The sequence below is a fragment of the Tachypleus tridentatus genome, chromosome 9 (genome assembly GCF_004210375.1).
Source record: "Tachypleus tridentatus isolate NWPU-2018 chromosome 9, ASM421037v1, whole genome shotgun sequence".
In the NCBI taxonomy this organism is placed as follows: Eukaryota; Metazoa; Arthropoda; class Merostomata; order Xiphosura; family Limulidae; genus Tachypleus; species Tachypleus tridentatus.
This window is the reverse complement of record NC_134833.1, coordinates 165750489-165771166: the sequence shown is the minus strand read 5'-3', so window position 1 is coordinate 165771166 and position 20678 is coordinate 165750489. Positions and strand designations below refer to the sequence as shown.

Sequence of the window (20678 nt, the reverse complement as noted above, 5' to 3'; positions counted from 1 at the left end):
TCACCTCCATTCCCTAACACTGTGCATACATCATTCTATACATGACTGGTTACTGCTGGCACCATCTCTTCAACTCTTACAAAATCCAACCTGGATTCTACCTTCAGAAACAACTATGACAAGCTTCATTATCAGATCTGAGACTTGTACTCTTGCTCCAAAACCTCTCGATGTGGATTCCTGTACATGGTGAGGGGACCTCCCAGGGAAGGTTCTGTTCTTTCAGTTTACCTCCTCTGGGATCTAAACATCCACCCATGTGTTTGCCGTGTGTGGCAACCTGTGAAGGGGAGGAGAGGATCCTAGTGGTTGAGGGATCCAACCCTAACAAACCACTTTGGCCTTGAATTCCTGTAGACGGGTAGCCTTGGGGTGGCCTCCCTTAGCTCAGTCGGCTAGTCCACTGAGGCTAGGGTCAACTAAGTACCAGCGTTGGATGTTCTCAACAGGTGTTGTGGACATAATATCTGATGCTAGTGTTTGGGTATAATGCTCATGAAACCCTGGCATTGCTGCAGTGTCCTGTTTTGACATTGTAGTGCATCCCCTTGTAGGGCTCCATGGTGGGTGTTGTCAGTGGGCACTGAAATTTACCTCTCTTTATTATTGATACTTCAATTAAAAATCTTAATAAAAGAGTGAAAAACAGTCTATAGATAAACAACCACGTCTTGAAGATTCTGAGCAGCAATCCTCACCTTCTGTACCACCTGTTGTACCTCATTTTCTTATATTGCATTCACTTTCAGACAAACCTTTAGAGCAAACTTCAACACCTATCTCTGTCCCTTATTTACATTTCACCAAACCCCAAGATCCACATCCTATGATTCCAGGTATATGCATTTCCTCAGATACATCTTCTTTCACCCCAAGATACAAAACAATCATTCGTTCATGTCCTCATTCTCTGGAATCCCCTTCCAACAGCAAAGACCTGCCCAATCGATCCAAGGCAGGATCCATGGAGGTCGATATACCTCCCTTGAATAAGAACAGTAAGGAAAAAAGACATGGTCATAAACAAAAGGGTTCTCAACCCAATTCACCTACATGTAAATGAAAATGGCTACCCTGATGCAATGGAACTATTGAGGATTATGTTCTAATCTGGATGACATCAAAACAGTTATTGCTTCCTGCCATCCTGTTTGTCTTTCCATACAGATAACATTTCTAAAACTTGCTGATACACTCACCTTTCTGCAGTTTTCTTTATACAGAAATGAAAGGCTGTGTGATGGACTAGTGCATGGAGGGGTGGCACTGTTGGTTGATCAGCATGTGCCCACCCATGGAGACTGCAGCCATCTGTGTTTCCTTGGGTCATACCATCACTGTTTGTTCTCTCTACCTGTCACCTGGAGAGACATATGATCAATCAGACCTTGATGCTGTCATTGAACAGTTGCTGTCTCCCTTTTAAATCCTGGGGGACTTTAATGGTCATCATCCCTTCTGGGAAGTGCTGATATTAATAGAAAGGGTTGCTCTGTAGAACATATGCTCTCTGATTACAACCTTTCTCTATTCAATGCTGGTACTTCTACTTATTTTCATGCATCCAATCAGTCCTTTACTGCTATTGATCTCTCAATTTGCTCCCCTTCATTTTTTTTCCCCATTTTCAATGGAGGGTTGACAGTAATCCATGAGGCAGTGATCATTTTCCTATAATCTTGAGAGAGACTGGCCATGGTCGATGATACCTGACCTGCATGCCCTGGTGGAAGCTGGATCAGGCAAGATCACCAGTTCCAAAGTAGACAAGATTTGAAAGATCAGTAAGCAATATAATTCTGTCCTCCTCTAGATCTTGCTCTCTGATGGCCAGGAAATAGCTGATACCCAGAACATTGCTGATACTCTAGGTGAAAGCTTTTGCTGGGTATCTAGCACTTCTTCCACCTTCTTAACCATCAAGACTCGGGCAGAGCAATCATCTCTTTCCTTTTTTAGCTGATTTTGTCTGTGACTATAATTATCCCTTTACGCTGGTGGAACTCAAACTGGCCCTTCATTGGTCTGGCAGTACATCGGTTGGACCTAATGATATACACTATGAGATGCTGCGTCTTCTATCTCCTGCTTCTCTTGCTATTCTTCTGATTGTTTTTAACTGCATCTGGCAGGAGAATATTTTTCCTGATGCCTAGCACCAGGCTATTGGTTTACCTTTCTCTAAGCCTGGGAAGGATCCAAAAAAGTCCTACAAACTACCGTCTAATTGCTTTGACAAGCTGTCTCTGTGAGACCTTAGAGAGGAGGGTTAATGCCTGTCTTGTTTGGTTCCTCGAATCAAACAACCTCCTCTCACCCACCCAGTGTGGGTTCTGATGAAAGCGCTCCACCATGAACTACCTGATTTGACTTGAAACATCAATCAGAGAAGCCTTTCTCAAATGACAACATCTTGTGTCAATATTCTTTGACATTGAGAAGGCTTATGATACAACATGGAGGTATGGCATTTTGTGAGACTTCCATATATATGGGTTACGTGGCCATTTGCCCATTATTATTAAAAAAATTTTAATGGACAGGAGATTCTGAGTTTGTGTGGGTTTGACACTTTCCCTTTCTTTTCTGCAGGAATTTTGAGTCCCTCAGGGCTGTGTTCTGAGTGTCACACTTTTCAGTATAAAAATTAATGCCATCACTGAACAACTCCTCACTGTTGCAAATGGGCTCTGTGTTGATGACTTTCACATCTTGTGTCAGTCATCAAACATGAGGTATATTGACCAGCAGCTACAGACTGCCCTCAATCATTTACTGAAGTGGATCACAGCAAATGGCTTTACCTTCTCTCTCTCTCTTTAAAACTGTTTGCATGCACTTTTGCTGCCAATGGGGTATTCATCCTGATCCTGAACTCCGTATCGGTGAAGTTGTGCTGCCTGTGGCCCCAGAGACTAAGTTCTTGGGGCTTATCTTTGACTGTAAGCTGACCTTTATACCACACATCAAGCAGCTACTGGTCAAATGTACAAGAGCACTGAACATCCTCCGTCTCTTCCACCACTTGGGTAGTGGATCGACATTCTATGCTAAAGATATATCGTGCTCTTATTCAATCGAAACTCAGCTATGGATCACTTGTCTAGGGCTTTGCCAGACCATCAGCCTTAAAGATACTAGACCCTATTCATCATGAAGGAAGTTGGCTCTACACTAGGGCTTTATGCACTTCCCAGTTCAAAGCTTATACATAGAGTCTCATGAACCTTCTTTGCACCTCCACTGTTTGCAACTCTCTTTACTATATGCTTCAAAACTTTGTTCCTTACCAAAGCATCCCACCTGGGATTGTGTTTTCTTTCCTCGGTGGGCCATATTTTTTCAGAATAGACGATCTGCCATTGCTCCATTTGGCCTTCATATCCAGGTACAGTTGGATGAATTGGGTCTGTCCTTGCATAAAATTACTGCATCCACTGTTCAGTCCATCCCACCATGGCTTCTTACAGTCCCCAGTTGTGACCTATCTTTAAGTCATCTGTAGACACTCCTGATTGGAAATACTGTCTGCTATTTGCTGAACATCTTTCAAACCATTCTTCCATTCCTATTTATTCAGATGGTTCGAAATAAGGTGACTCTGTGTGGGCTCTGCCATGGTTTCTTGTGGTTCGGTGGTTGCGTGCTGAATCCCCTCTACAGCTTCTGTGTTCACTGCTGAACTGTGTGCCATTTCTCTTGTTCTGGATCACATAGAAGCTAAGCAGTACTCAAACTGCACTATTTATACTGACTTGTTTAGTTTTCTACTAGCCCTGGAATTGCCTCATGTTGGTTCACACCCTGTTCTCGCCAATATTCAAAACTGACTGGCCCATTTCTCTTTAACATCTACTTCTATCCAGATTTTTTGAATACCAGGCCACGTTGGTATTCATGGGAACAAACTCACCAACACTGCAGCTAAGTCTATCTGCTTTGGCACTATCACTACTGTGCCTGTCCCATACATGGATTATGGTTCTGTATTCAAGGCTCGGCTCTGTGCCAGCTGGCAGTCAACTTGGAGTGAGCAACGTGAAAACAAGCTTTTCCAAATAAAACCCTATATTGGACTTTGGCCATCTTGCTTCTGTAAGGATCGGAAAAAGGAAGTTGTTCTAACTAGACTATGCACTGGTGACAATTTTTTAACTCGTTTTCTATAATCTGGAACTGATGCACCAGTGCATAGTTTTGTAACACTCAGATCACAATAAGCCACATTTTACTTTCTTGTCATCTTTACGACTCTCAACGATGGCACCATTTTAAGCTTGTTCTGTCCCAAGGTTTGTCTTTAACATTAGACAGTGTTATTGGTGATGGTTACACTGTTCACCTTGGTAATGTTTTTAGTTTATAAAGACCATTATTCTTTTTAATGCCATTTAAGTTTTTAATTTGCACATTACACCTTTTTAATGTGGCTCCCTTTTAAAAATCACAGTTTATCTAGTTCGATTTGAAATTAGAAACTGACCATAACATTGAATAACTCGAAACCAGGACTTGGAAAGGTCAACTTCAGGTGACTAACGCTGCTGTTTGAACTACCCATTAGTCATCCTGGTGAGTTATTATTATAATCTTACTCCTCATCTTTTAAAACCTTTTTATTACTTTAATTTTTGAAAATGGCCATAACTTGGAACCAGGACTGGAAAGGCCAACATCAGGTAACTGATGGTGGCTTTTATACTTACCTGTTAGTCTTCCTGGTGAGTTATGATTATTACAGTTACGCTACAGAAAGACCTTTACAACTTGAATTACTGTAGTTTTTCTTTTGACATCGTGAACTAGATGTAAACATTGGTTTTATGCTATTTATGTTTTTTTAAACTTTGTTTTGTTTTACCTTAATTTCCTTTTATGAATTTTACTAAATTTAATTTTAACTTTTTACCGAATGTTTGGCATAGATAGCCTAGCTGCTTTTTGCCATAAAACACTAAATCAACCAACCAATCAACTTGCTTCAAAACAATGTTTTCAGTCTGAGTATTTTTTTCATCACATATCTGATTTAGGATCAGTCAACTCCATTCTTTTATTCAAACTATGAAACAAGAAATCCAACTCTTACTCACCTCTCTTTCTCCCATTGCACAGATGATTCTTTCTCTTTTGAGAATGTGTGCATGCCCAAAATACCTCGTGTCTTTTGAATGAGCACACAAGAGATCCTTTCAAAAGTCTGTTACCACTGAATCATGAGCAGTAATTCTTTGAATTCACCAGTTTCCTTCTTTAGAATCATTCTTTTCAGTCTTGAAAGGTGGTTAGATTGGAACAAAATTAAGACATGGGTTTCTCTGCTACCATGTCATCAAGAGATGAATTTCTTCACAAATGCCTTGCATATATCAAAGGTTAGGAATTTTAGAGTCTGCACACAATGATTTATACCTCCTTGCTTTTCAAAAGGTGATGTTTCAAGGTTTGGGCTTATCAAGGAGAAAACTGTTAGGTGGTGTCTCACACTTTCTGCCAAGGGAGCATTTGGTCCATAGCTTTTATTTCAAACCTTAGATCTCCTTTCTCTGAACACTCCTATTGTATAACCCTACTAGTTTACCATGCTCCATTAGAGATGAATCAGGCTACAGATCATTTGTCTTGGCCCAAAGAGATGCTCTCAACAGAATGTATACTGCATTCTGAGGTTTTCTATTGGATTGGATCTCATTTTGAAACACTAATGATTGGTGGGTTAGCCACTCATTGGAATACCCAACCATTGGAAATTTGGTCTGCAATACTTCACCTTCTGGCTTTGGCTTGAAATTCATTCTCTCAGGACAGGATGAGATTAGAAGTGTATGATTCATTCCAACCCTATATTGGGACTTGTCAGTAGCACTGAATTGGCAGACAAACCGTGGTTTTTTGCTTCTTTGGTACTTTTAGAAGTGACCACCTCTTTCACTTTCTCTTTGGTCATCTCTGTTGAGGTGGCCATGGTCTGACATGGTACACCGAACTATCCAGAAGCTCAAGCTTCAGATATAAAGGTCATACAGTCTTTGCACCATGTTAGGGTTTATTTTTTAACACTCCTACGAAAAAAATATTTACATCCACTAAAGTGATTTTGGGGCCTATCAAGCCCCATATATTTTACCAATAGACACAGTGATTTAGCAACATTCATTACAAACAACTTTAGAATGGTTCTGACAAACATTTTTTTTTACAATTTGAGCAAACAATTTTCGACTGTCTATCTTTTGATCTGCCACACAAATGGCATCGTCCTCTTTTTGCCCTCTTTGCAGGCAGTTCACATGAGGTTGTTTTGTCATTATCTTTGCAGTAAATTTCTTTGATTTCAAGCACCAATTGCCGTATAAATTCTCTTCTGGCTCTTGATTTATGTTGACGAAGAAATTCTGGATGTTTTGTCGAGTATAGAATGAAAGCATTGTACGCAGCAAGACTTAGAATGTTATAGAATATGCAGACTGACCAGTGCTTTGATCGCCTCTTTGTTGTATAATATCTCACCAGTTGATCAAGAGTGTCGACACCTGCCTTCGTTGCATTGTAAAGATTGACGATTTCGGGGCTTTCCATTCTCTTCTACTTCACCAGACTGATGTGCTCAGTAGTAGCACATATTTTCCAGGTTTGTCTGAGTGCCTGAGAAGAGTGATGTCGTCATGGTAGAAACACTTTGGTGATAACTCTCTAGATTTTGCATTTATTTCAGGAGGCAGGAAGGTTCTGAATTTCCGTATGGTTCCAACAAGTCCTGTTCTTTTTGTTCGTAGGTACTTGGCAAGTGTCATTGTTGTGAAGAAATTATCTGTCGTTATTGTCCTTCCTTTCCCAAGAAATGGCTGACTCAGTTCTCTGACTATTCTTTCTCCTTGATTTGTTTCTGTCGTATTTCCAACCTTTCCAGTATAAATTTGAGCGTTGAGGAGGTAACTTGTCTTTGCATCTGTTTGGCACCAAATCTTTATTCCGTATTTGCCTGGCTTTGTCGGAATGTGTGTTCTGAAGCCAACTCTTCCTTTGTAGTTGCATAGTTGTTCATCCACTGTCAGGTATTCGCTTGGGTTGTAACTGTTTTTGCAATTTTCAATGAAAAAATTCCAGACTCCAGAGATGGCAGCATCTTTGATTTCTCTATTTCTTTGAGAGTGGATGTCAAATCTGATTTTTGAGCACATTTTTTTGAATTTGTCTTGTGTAATCAGTTTTCGCAAAAATGGCAAACCGAATTCGGTTGAAAACATTTCGATCTATCGATGCATTTTGGATTTGCTTATTCCAAGGAAAAGATTAGCTGCGATCCATTTCCAGAGGTCTTCTTCAAAAATTGGTTCTTTCATGGCGGTGTTTGTTGAGTGAATGATCTGTTCCATCATATTATCAGAAATGAAAATTTTGAATGTTTCAAATGGTGTAGAGGCTCTTGGAGCAGCTTGCCTTGTAATGCCTGGGTTCCCATTGAATATATTGAGAGCTGCGATTCTTCTGTTGATCCTTGAAGGTGTTGTTGAATAACTAAAATTCTTATCTTTGGACAAAGGTTCATTCACTGGCATCGTAGTAAGATCTTCTTGATTACTTTCTTCACTTTCAGAAGGGTACGGCGTGATTTGTTCATCATTTTCGGCTTCAGAAGAATCATCATCACAACTTTCAGAGTAGTCTGCGACATTATCATGTTCACTTTCATCGTCGGATGGTTTTGTCAGTAAATATACAGCTTCATCAAGAGATATCATTTTTGACACGGTTTGAAGATTTCAGCTCCTATATATATAGGATTTGTGGATTCTTCTAGAATATTCTAGAAGCTTCAAGAATATTCTAGATTATTCTAAGTACTTCTGTAAAGTTTCTAGAATGTTCTAGAACAGACATTGTCAAACTAGGCAATAATCAGGACCGTCTAAAATTATTCTTGGAGTAGAGTTATTATCCTAAATATCCATTTTTTGAAAAGAAGTTGTAAAATTAATATATTTTTACTATAATTTGCTTTTTTCGGTTGCCCAGGCCTGTTCTAGAATTATTCAGGAAATAAATAGTCATTTTTATGTTTTTTGATCTGTGGCCTAATAGGCCCCAAAATACCCTTAGTGGATGTTGTACAAAAATTTTTTAAATATTATTTCGCAAATGTCTGAAAAGTCAAAATATTATTGCTCCTTAAAATATAAAGGGATAGGGTCAGTTAATGGCAATTTCATTTAAATACCAAATTATTAGCCTAATATTAATAACCTTTCAAGTTGCTCTGGGGCCTATTAGGCCCCAATTTTCGTAGGAGTGTTAAGGTTGAAATGCATCTGTCTCAGTCTTTGCTTAATCCCACAATGGACATTTATTAATAAAAAATTATACACATACCGGCAGTGACGTATTGAGAGGAAGAATCTCCTGCAAATCCTGTCTAATCATATTTATAACATTTCTACATCCTTATTGGACTGGTTGAATTATTCTGGAGGATATTGTGAAGGCTGATATGTAGACCTCTCCCAATACTTTTATCTGACATTATTTACATGATCTGGCAATATACTCATCTGAGAGATTTTTTCGTACCATTCTGTAGCAGTTTTAACCATTTCCACTAGATTATACAAAGGGGTAAGTATTTTTATTGCTACACTTGTTGGTGATTTAACTGTCAGAGTTCCTTGCCTTCAGCAGGATTCCACTCTGTAACGAGTGATACTCAGGTAGGTGTGCTTTTTTGCAAACCAATTCCACACAACAAATTGCTAATTCAGTTTATGTTGCCTAGGTTGCAACAGTAGAAATGAGGTATTTCATAACACCACCTATAGATTGACTTGATAGTATCAGTGTATTGTGCTGGAACATCACTTGTGGACTGCCATGATCAAAGCATAAAGAGATCCTGCCTGCACTTGCTGAAGATTGGATAAATCAGAGTTCATTTAAGAATTTAAGTAACACATGTTGAACTGTTTCCAAGCACTTTTCCTTAACAATACCAGAGTGGAACTAGGGAATCCTCGCAACATGTAATTTCTAATCACAGTGGTGGTGGGTAGAAGCTTTTCTTTCAGTACTAGAATGAATTTTGTCCACTTTCCAAGAAGAAGGCAAAGTTGGAGACCCTCCTACCAGGGTTCTTAGATGTTTTCCCCAGTTGTAGATAGGAGTGGCACTAGCCTATGCAGGGTCCTGCTTATCATCTGGTTAAGATTTGATGCTTGGTTATCAGGTTGGGTTGAGTGTGGCCTTTCTTTTTGATTGATATAAGTTCAGTACATTGTACATAGAAGAGTATTCTCCTATGAATGCAGAGTGGTCCCATTCTGGTTTCCTGATTAAACACAGTTTGTTTGATGTCCTCCCCATAATTCTGGGGCATACGGAATTTACCTTGTCCTCTTGATCGAGGAGTGAGTATTAGTGTTCATTATTACAGGCCAAATTAGTTATGTTTCCTCAGGTTGAGTAAGGCATAGAAGATCCTATAATTCTTAGCCTGTGGTGTTACCTTTTTGAATTTTTCAGGTTGGGAAGAAGATTTGCCCGTTTCAGTGTTGCTTACCTTCTGTTGGTTTCAAATACATCACTCTATGATTACAGATTGGGATCCACTCATAATTGTGCATGTGTGTGTATGTATACTGATGTCCAATTATCATAGCACCAATATGGGATATTGGAACCATGACCCTGTGATTACAACCCCAAGCAGTGGAACCTTGGCTATCTGGTTAGGGTCCATTTGATAGTGATGATAAATAACTTAAAATGTCATCCACACTACAAGAATAATATTTCAGGTGAAGAGCATACTGGTTGTGGATGAAATGTGATTTTCCCACTAGTGTATCAATCTTCTGTTGATGCTCCCACAACCTAGGCAGATGCTTTCTGTATGGATATTACTCTCACTGGTCCCCCCATCTTATCAATGAAGGATTCCAGCTTTATTTTTAGGGGAGATAAGTATGTTTTGGACACAAATATTTCCTCTCCTTTCTTCCCACCGGTGCTGGAAACTGTGGATTGAGTCAGTCAGGATAATGTGATAACATCATCTAAATGAGTTGCTTTTATACAATACCAGGATAGAGGGAGCATTGACGTAAATGGAGAGCATCATTGGATAAGTATCTCCAAGGGCAGAGAGTAGAGACTTAAGTCAAACCAATTTTTACATTGGCAAAAGTAGACACCCTGGCAGTCGAGTCATAGCTGTAGTGCGACAGGAGAGAAGTATTTTATTTTAGAATGGCTGGTATGCTTATTGATAAGCAGAGAACAATGTTTTGACCTTCCTAGGTCATCTTCAGGTTAAGAATCTTCTCTGCTTATCAATAAAAGTGTTAATACCCATACCAGCTATTCTGAGATGCATTTTTGTTTCAAGAGAGTTTCTCATCATCAAGAAGGTAAGTATTGTTGGAAATGATTTAAAAAAATATTAACTTTTAAGAATGGGTGAAATGCAGTGTTCTACATATTTTGTAGTATTTTGGTGGACCGGTCTGTCCTAGGTACAAAACTGGTGGACCGGTCTGTCCTAGGTACAAAACCAGAACAATTTATTGGAGGGTTTACTTCTTATTTCTCAAACTTGGCTTTTTTTTTTATAATTCATATTTCTGTTTTAATCTAAACACATCATGTTGTAATCAAACATGATTTACATTCAGTGTTGTTATAGACAAATAAACACTATTTATACTTCTACCAACAGGGGGAGCTGATTCATTACAACAAAGATCTTTACAAACTGTTTTAAAGTTTGGTATATCACAAAGTAAATTATACACCAGACCTGTTGATCTAAACACATTGTGTTGTATTTCAGTATAATGTAGTGAAGCATGATTTATCTTCAGTGTTATTATAGACAAATAAACACTATTTATACTTCTACCAACAGGGGGAGCTGATTCATTACAACAAAGATCTTTACAAACTATTTTAAAGTTTGGTATAGTGAAAGAGGAACAACAAGAGAACTGTGATGAAGGAAAAACTGAGGTAATTTTTGTTTGAAACTTTTGTAGTTTTTATTAACAACTGTTATGAAACTGAAGAGATGTCTTTCTGGACTGTATGTAACTAAAGCAGAAACAGTGTTGAAGTGTTTTAAATCATTAGACTTGCATGTATTGTAATATTAAAAACAGGTAATTTTTGTTTGAAACTTTTATAGTTTTTATTAAAAGTTGATATAAAACTGTAGAGATGTCTTTCTTGACTGTATGTAACTAAAGCAGAATCAGTGTTGAAGTGTTTTAAATCATTAGACTTACATGTATTGTAATATTAAAAAACTGAGGTAATTTTTGTTTGAAACTTTTACAGTTTTTATTGAAAGTTGTTATGAAACTATAGAGATGTCTTTTTATACAACAAAAACGGAATCAGGATTGACATTTGAAATTCACAAACTTTAATCAACTAAAGTTGTTACTGTTATTTTTGTATCATTAGTGTTAGCAATCCCCATATTTTCCTTTTTTTATACCATTAATGTTTCCACAAACAGTTGATACATTGTTATTGTTGTACCATTGGTTTTCACTCTCCATAGAGTTTGTTTATGTGCTTTTACATTTCTGTAATACCTGGAATTGGTAAAACAGGAACCTGTATATTAGAAAATGGAAGATATTTGACCTAAAGATAAATCCACTGTGGTAACTCTCCTCCTTTCAGAGAAACAGCTCTTACACTTCTGCCCTCTATATGCAAAAATATTTTCTTATGTGACAACTCTCCACCAGTTGGAAAGTGACACATCCTACTGTCAAATACTACTTCCTATGTTCAATTCTATCCATCTATTATTTCTCATTTGTCAAGATGTATCTTATTGTGTACTTCAGTCTTGTTTTCTACATAAACTTAATACATCTTTTTGCTATCCACTTCAAGCTGTGATTGCTGTTTTCAATTTTAAAACAGTTTGAGAACTTAAAGGTAATTTATTTATTGATTCTAACACTGTTATCGTTGGAAATTCTTTGTTAACAATGAATTTCAAAGCCAAAATTACCACTTAATACTGTCTACCAGTACATTTACGCAGATTGCAGGAGAATGTAACAGGACTGTTAACTTATTGGGTTCATTCAATTGTGAGATTTATCATTATAGGAGTCAACCTACTTCTTTTGATGTTGCCTGTATTCCTCCTGAATATGCTGCACCTGTATGTACCGACACAGAATTTGACAATCTTTTCCATGTTTTTTTATGCCCTTACTGAAGAATCAACTAGTCCTAATAGAGCTTTTTAACACATGATTTCTTTGACGTGATATGTTTTATCCATTTCCCAGATTTCTTATAATTCCCTTTTTTTCTGTTACTTGATACTTGCTCCTCTCAGTATTTTCAATTCCCCCTTCCCTGGATATTAAAGTTTATGTATAGTATTTTGTCTCTTTTGTGGTTGAGAATGCTAGCATGCCTTGCCCTCCATGGGTTTCGATCAGCTTGCTTTAGCATACCATAAGACTGAATTTCCATTTCTTGATTCTCAACAGTTTGAATCATTTTTGTCAATGTGGAGATGAAATTTGATCATTCTGTTTGTTTATCCCATGCCCAATTTTCCCTCCTTTGTCTTACTCACTATGTCAAATTTCCTTTGGTACTTTCTCACTGTCCACCTCTTTTCCAAGGCACTCCACCCTTGTCCTGAGGGTTCTTCAAGGATAGCCTCTCCCTGATTACCTCCATATTGGCATGTTTATCTTCTCTACCTGTTTCCTTACACACATTGTTTCTTTGTTGTTGGGATCTTCTTGAGAGAGTTTGTCATACTGTTTGAAGCTTGTTTCCAATGTATTATCTCCGGGACTTATGGCACTCTTTCTCCAGCAACCTGTTTCCAAAAATATTCCCGAGACTTTAGAATTCTATCTGGAACTAGTGAGACAGCAGTTGACCCTTTTGTCTTTGGTTGATTGTTCACTCATTCCAACCCCGGACAAGCCACTATTATTGTTTCCAGTTTCACTCCTTACCAGTTCCTACCTCCAAGGATTCCTCCTTTCACTCATATTATTTGTTGTCAATGGACATGCTGCTAACAGTAATGCTGACTCACTATCTGGTGGGTTCTGGTCCAGTGGGAGCTCAATTGGCCAATTTTGTTTCCCTATTGCAAGTTTTCTTCACGGGTTAGTGGGTCATTTGGGTATTATTTGAGGTACTTTTCATCTACTTCCTTTCCACTCCTTCATTTGTCTTTGGTACACATTTCTTACCATTTCTTTGGGATCAAGGCCCGGCATGGCCAAGCATGTTAAGGCGTGCAACTCCTAATCTGAGGGTCGCAGGTTCACATCCCTGTCGTGCCAAACATGCTCGCCCTTTCAGCCTTGGGGGTGTTATTCTGTGATGGACAATCCCACTATTCGTTGGTAAAAGAGTAGCCCAAGTGTTGGCAGTGGGTGGTGATGACTAGCTGCCTTCCCTCTAGTCTTACACTGCTAAATTAGGGACAACTAGCACAGATAGCCCTCGATGTAGCTTTGTGCGAAATTCCAAAACAAAACAATCCTTGAGATCATGCCACCTGTCAACATCTGTTAGAGACAGTACAAAATTATCTATCCCAGGAAGCCATTGAACCTGCACCTTATTCTTCTTCAGAATTTTATTCCAGGCTGTTTTGTGGTACCCAAACTGTTGGAGATTGGTGTCCTTTAATTGATTAGTTCCACCTCAACCATTCATTAGTTCTGCCCTGGTTTACCATGAAGTCTTTTCTCACTCTCAAGTGTGCTTTATCTCCAGTTTAATAATGACCAAGGTAGATTCCATGAATGTTTATCTGCACATTCCAATATCTTGTCTGTTGTGGAGCTATCTTCAGTTCTTCATCATGGGGTAGTTTATCAATTTTGCACTCTTACCTTCCAGCTTGCTTCTGCCCCTCGCTCCTTTTGTTGAGTGGTGAATGCTTTTACTTAATATGAATACTGGGGGATTGAGCTTGTAATGTTATATGAATGGCTGGGTTCTACAAACTTGTTCCAAAGAGAGATCTATCCACCACAGTTATCTACTGCTCCTGGAGGCAGTTAATTTGGGTTGGTTAATCAAGTTGGAGAAGTCATCCTTATACCCACCAAATACCTTGTCCACTTGAATGCTTTTTTATTTTCTTTCAACACTTGTCTCAGTCAGGTCCATCTTTCTCCTCTTCAACTTCATTCAAATGAGCTTTCAATTTTCCATGTCCTAACTGCTCTCCTCTATTACAACTCATGAGGCTCAATTGGTTTTGCAGATGTGGTATTCTATGGAAGCCCTTACCTCTTTGGGTCGTGTTTGTATAAAATCTCTACAGTGGGCCCTGTATGACCAGTAGAGCCTTCAGTAGGATCAATTAAAGACTCCTATTTCTCTTCCTCTACCCCTTTCTGACAAGCTGCGTTGATGGTTGGACTGTGATTGGTAGTTGTTCCGTTCCTTCCCCTTCATCCAAATTTACATATTTTCAGGAACACTTCCTTCTATGGCATGTGGGTGTAGTGTGTGGTCTTAATTTGAACAACCTTACTATATTAACTTCTTTGAGCTTCTGGTAATACACCATACTTTGGATTATTTTCATCATTATGGTTAAGATCTATTGTGACAATCCTATGATGGTGGCTCATATCACTCACTAAGACAGCACCTGTTGTCACTTCCTTTGTGGTCAAACCTTGGATATCATTTTTTTGGGCCAACACACTCAGTATTTGTCTTTTTATGTGCCATGTTTCAGATGCGTTAACTCCTGTTGCAGGTCTTCTTTTCCATCCTTACAAAATTTATCCAATAGAGTGATCTCTTGTTTTCCTGTAGCTCTGCCTTCAGTGTGGTAATTCTCACCTTGATTCTTTTGCTACTCTCCTCAATACCAAATTATCTATGTTTTTGTGTCAGGTTCCTTATCTACTTACACTGGCTGTTGATGCATTCAGTCAAGATAGACCAACAAATACCTTTATGTGTATCTCCAATACATTGGTCTTTGGTTATGGAATTTTTGCCTGTTCAACCCATTGTTTCTTTCCTTATGGATATTCTCATCTGGATGTTTGATCAGAGGTCTCTAGTCTCCTTGATCAGGGTTTATAAGTTGCCTTATTCCAAACTTTTCATTTTTCCCCAGCATTATGAAGTTTTTAACCTCTCCTAACCATTCCATTTTCCTGTGTTCCTTCACAATTCATCATTCTTCTCAGTCATAATCCTTCCAGATTGGGCTATCAGTGTGGTTCTTCATTCCCATACTTCGTTTCTGTTTGCTCCTCTGTCCACGTTTGATTTTTCACTTATCCTTTAAGACGTATTTCCTTCTCCTGATGACCTGTGCTTGCTGTAGGTCAGATTTTTCCTTCTCCTGATGACGTGTATGTGCTGTAGGTCAGATTTATTTTCCATTAATGTTTCAAATATCACATCTTTTCTTCTATCCATATTGCTCTTTCATAAAGCTTCAGTGGGTCATGAGGGTAACTTGTCCTGCTCAAGGATATATTCCTTTTATTTCCCGTCCATATCCTCAGTCTTATTCGGATATCCTGTACGTTCCCTTTGTCGTTATGCTGCCCACGTGACTTCCCTCCAAGATGCCTGTTCCTGTCTCTTTATTCTGTGACAGTTTCCTCCATTCATGTCTTTTCTCTCCTTCTTCCACCAATTTGTTCAAGGTTGATAGGTTTACACTTCCTTGTATCCTTCTTCCTGTAATGTGTTCAAGGTTGATAGGTTCACACTTCCTTGTTTCCTTCTTCCTGTAAGCTATTCAAGATTGACAAGTTTATACTTCCTTGTTTCCTTCTTCCTGTAAGCTATTCAAGATTGACAAGTTTATACTTCTTTCTTATCTCCTTCTTCCTGTAATGTGTTCAAGGTTGATATGTTCACACTTCCTTGTATCCTTCTTCCTGTAAGCTATTCAAGATTGACAGGTTTACACTTCCTTGTTTCCTTCCTGTAATTTGTTCAAGGTTGATAAGTTTGGACTTCCTTGTTTCCTTCTTCCTGTAAGCTATTCAAGATTGACAAGTTTATACTTCCTTGTTTCCTTCTTCCTGTAAGCTATTCAAGATTGACAAGTTTATACTTCTTTGTTTCCTTCTTCCTGTAATTTATTCAAAGTTGACAAGTTTATACTTCCTTGTTTCCTTCTTCCTGTAATTTATTCAAGATTGACAGGTTTACACTTCTTTGTTTCCTTCTTCCTGTAATTTGTTCAAGGTTGATAGGTTTACACTTCCTTGTTTCCTTCTTCCTGTAATTTGTTCAAGGTTGATAGGTTTACACTTCCTTGTTTCCTTCTAACTGTAATTTGTTGAAAATTGATAGGTTTATACTTCCTTGTTTCCTTCTTCCTGTAATTTATTCAAGATTGACAAGTTTATACTTCCTTATTTCCTTCTTCCTGTAACTTGTTAAAGGTTGACAAGTTTATACTTCCTTGTTTCCTTCTTCCTGTAATTTATTCAAGATTGACAGGTTTATACTTCTTGTTTCCTTCTTCCTGTAATTTATTCAAGATTGACAGGTTTATACTTCTTGTTTCCTTCTTCCTGTAATTTATTCAAGATTGACAGGTTTATACTTCCTTGTTTCTTTCTTCCTGTAATTTATTCAAAATTGATAGGTTTATACTTCCTTGTTTCCTTCTTCCTGTAATTTTTTCAAGATTGACAGGTTTATACTTCCTTGTTCCCTTCTTCCTGTAATTCATTCAAGATTGACAGGTTTACACTTCCTTGTTTCCTTCCTGTAATTTGTTCAAGGTTGATAAGTTTAGACTTCCTTGATTCCTTCTTTCTGTAAGCTATTCAAGATTGACAGGTTTACACTTCCTTGTTTCCTTCTTCCTGTAATTTATTCAAGATTGACAGGTTTATACTTCTTGTTTGCTTCTTCCTGTAATTTATTCAAGATTGACAGGTTTATACTTCTTGTTTCCTTCTTCCTGTAATTTATTCAAGATTGACAGGTTTATACTTCCTTGTTTCCTTCTTCCTGTAATTTATTCAAGATGGATATGTTTATACTTCCTTGTTTCCTTCTTCCTGTAAGCTATTCAAGATTGACAGGTTTACACTTCCTTGTTTCCTTCTTCCTGTAATTTATTCAAGATTGACAAGTTTATACTTCCTTGTTTCCTTCTTCCTGTAATTTATTCAAGATTGACAAGTTTATACTTCCTTGTTTCCTTCTTCCTGTAATTTATTCAAGGTTGACAAGTTTATACTTCCTTGTTTCCTTCTTCCTGTAATTTATTCAAGATTGACAAGTTTATACTTCCTTGTTTCCTTCTTCCTGTAATTTATTGAAGGTTGACAAGTTTATACTTCCTTGTTTCCTTCTTCCTGTAATTTATTCAAGGTTGACAAGTTTATACTTCCTTGTTTCCTTCTTCCTGTAATTTATTGAAGGTTGACAAGTTTATACTTCCTTGTTTCCTTCTTCCTGTAATTTATTCAAGATTGACAGGTTTATACTTCCTTGTTTCCTTCTTCCTGTAATTTATTCAAGATTGACAGGTTTATACTTCCTTGTTTCCTTCTTCCTGTAATTTATTCAAGGTTGACAGGTTTATACTTCTTTGTTTCCTTCTTCCTGTAATTTATTCAAGATGGATAGGTTTATACTTCCTTGTTTCCTTCTTCTTGTAAGCTATTCAAGGTTGATAGGTTTACACTTCCTTGTTTCCTTCTTCCTGTAATTTATTCAAGATTGACAAGTTTATACTTCCTTGTTTCCTTCTTCCTGTAATTTGTTCAAGGTTGATAAGTTTATACTTCCTTGTTTCCGTCTTCCTGTAATTTGTTCAAGGTTGATAAGTTTACACTTTCTTGTTTCCTTCTGCCTGTAAGCTATTCAAGATTGATAGGTTTATATTTCCTTTTTTCTTTCTTCCTGTAATTTATTCAAGATGGATAGGTTTATACTTCATTGTTTCCTTCTTCCTGTAATTTATTCAAGATTGACATGTTTAAATTTCCTTGTTTCCTTCTTCCTGTAAGCTATTCAAGATTGATAGGTTTATACCTCCTTGTTTCCTTGTTCCTGTAATTTATTCAAGATTGACAGGTTTATACTTCCTTGTTTCCTTCTTCCTGTAATTTATAGGTTTATACTTCTTTGTTTCCTTGTTCCTGTAATTTATTCAAGATGGATAGGTTTATACTTCCTTGTTTCCTTCTTCCTGTAATTTATTCAAAATTGACAGGTTTACACTTCCTTGTTTCCTTCTTCCTGTAATTTGTTCAAGGTTGATAGGTTTACATTTCCTTGTTTCCTTCTTCCTGTAATCTATTCAAGGTTGATAGGTTTACATTTACTTATTTCCTTCTTCCTGTAATTTATTCAAGATTGACAGGTTTATACTTGATTGTTTCCTTCTTCCTGTAATTTATTCAAAATTGACAGGTTTATACTTCCTTGTTTCCTTGTTCCTGTAATTTATTCAAGATTGATAGGTTTATACTTCCTTGTTTCCTTCTTCCTGTAATTTATTCAAGGTTGATAGTTTTATGCTTGATTGTTTCCTTCTTCCTGTAATTTATTCAAAATTGACAGGTTTACACTTCCTTGTTTCCTTCTTCCTGTAATTTATTCAAAATTGACAGGTTTACACTTCCTTGTTTCCTTCTTCCTGTAATTTGTTCAAGGTTGATAGGTTTACACTTCCTTGTTTCCTTCTTCCTGTAATTTGTTCAAGGTTGATAAGTTTATACTTCCTTGTTTCCGTCTTCCTGTAATTTGTTCAAGGTTGATAAGTTTACACTTCCTTGTTTCCTTCTTCCTGTAATTTATTCAAGATTGACAAGTTTATACTTCCTTGTTTCCTTCTTCCTGTAATTTATTCAAGATTGAACAAGTTTATACTTCCTTGTTTCCTTCTTCCTGTAAGCTATTCAAGATTGACAGGTTTATACTTCCTTGTTTCCTTCTTCCTGTAATTTATTCAAGATTGACAGGTTTATACTTCCTTGTTTCCTTCTTCCTGTAATTTATTCAAGATTGACAGGTTTATACTTCCTTGTTTCCTTCTTCCTGTAAGCTATTCAAGATTGACAGGTTTACACTTCCTTGTTTCCTTCTTCCTGTAATTTGTTCAAGATTGACAAGTTTATACTTCCTTGTTTCCTTCTTCCTGGAATTTATTCAAGATTGACAAGTTTATACTTTCTTGTTTCCTTTTTCCTGTAAGCTATTCAAGGTTGATAGGTTTATACTTCTTTGTTTCCTTCGTCCTGTAAGCTATTGAAGGTTGATAGGTTTACATTTACTTATTTCCTTCTTCCTGTAATTTGTTCAAGGTTGATAGGTTTATACGTCCTGGTTTCCTTCTTCCTGTAAACTATTCAAGATTGACAGGTTTATACTTCCTTGTTTCCTTCTTCCTGTAATTTGTTCAATGTTGATAGGTTTACCCTTCCTTGTTTCCTTCTTTCTGTAAGCTATCTTTTGTGTACTTTTTATTATTCATTGGCATTTCATTCTTTTTCCAGTATACTTCAGATACTTATGACTGTATTTTCAGACCATATTGACTTCACATTTATAATTTTCATGGTTACTCAATGCTGACTGTTTGAGTGGGGTGTTCCACAAGTAGATTTGTAGTTTTCTCGTCACAGTGTTGATTTGTTTCATTAATATGTCCATTCTGGACTGTACCCACCCATGGCCTTAATGGTTAATGCATAAGGGGATAACTACACTTCTTTTATTGAACAAATCTGGTATGGTCTGAAATACAATGTAGGAATTTCCTGATCACCCACTGCTTTGTATCCAATGTTGTTGTTCATCCAGAGCATGTAGCATGGTTTCTCCCCTCATCACCCACTGCTTTGTATCCACTGTTGATGTTCATCCAGAGTATGTAGCATGTTTTCTCCCCTCATCACCCACTGCTTTGTATCCACTGTTGATGTTCATCCAGAGTATGTAGCATGTTTTCTCCCCTCATCACCCACTGCTTTGTATCCACTGTTGATGTTCATCCAGAGTATGTAGCATGTTTTCTCCCCTCATCACCCACTGCTTTGTATCCACTGTTGATGTTCATCCAGACTATGTAGCATGGTTTCTCCCCTCATCACCCACTGCTTTGTATCCACTGTTGATGTTCATCCAGGCTATGTAGCATGTTTTCTCCCCTCATCACCCACTGCTTTGTATCCACTGTTGATGTTCATCCAGAGTATGTAGCATGTTTTCTCCCCTCATCACCCACTGCTTTGTATCCACTGTTGATGTTCATCCAGAGTATGTAGCATGTTTTCTCCCCTCATCACCCACTGCTTTGTATCCACTGTTGATGTTCATCCAGAGTATGTAGCATGGTTTCTCCCCTCATCACCCACTGCTTTGTATCCACTGTTGATGTTCATCCAGACTATGTAGCATGGTTTCTCCCCTCATCACCCACTGCTTTGTATCCACTGTTGATGTTCATCCATAATATGTAGCATGGTTTCTCCCCTCATCACCCACTGCTTTTTATCCACTGTTGATGTTCATCCAGACTATGTAGCATGGTTTCTCCCCTCATCACCCACTGCTTTGTATCCACTGTTGATGTTCATCCAGAGTATGTAGCATGTTTTCTCCCCTCATCACCCACTGCTTTGTATCTACTGTTGATGTTCATCCAGGCTATGTAGCATGTTTTCTCC

The 20678-nt window shown here is 37.7% G+C and overlaps 2 protein-coding genes across 2 annotated transcripts in view; one reads left to right on the top strand and one right to left on the bottom strand.

Moving 5' to 3' along the window:
* LOC143227570 (uncharacterized) overlaps positions 1–20678 on the bottom strand; it is a 434192-nt gene that overhangs the window by 282676 nt on the left and 130838 nt on the right. The gene's annotated exons all lie outside the window — the stretch shown is intronic.
* Positions 1–20678, top strand: part of LOC143226875 (uncharacterized) — a 42614-nt gene that overhangs the window by 13820 nt on the left and 8116 nt on the right. The window contains exon 3 of the mRNA XM_076458408.1: positions 10898–10998. Within this exon, the coding sequence (XP_076314523.1) occupies positions 10898–10998 (101 nt within the window). The remainder of the gene's footprint in view (positions 1–10897; positions 10999–20678) is intronic.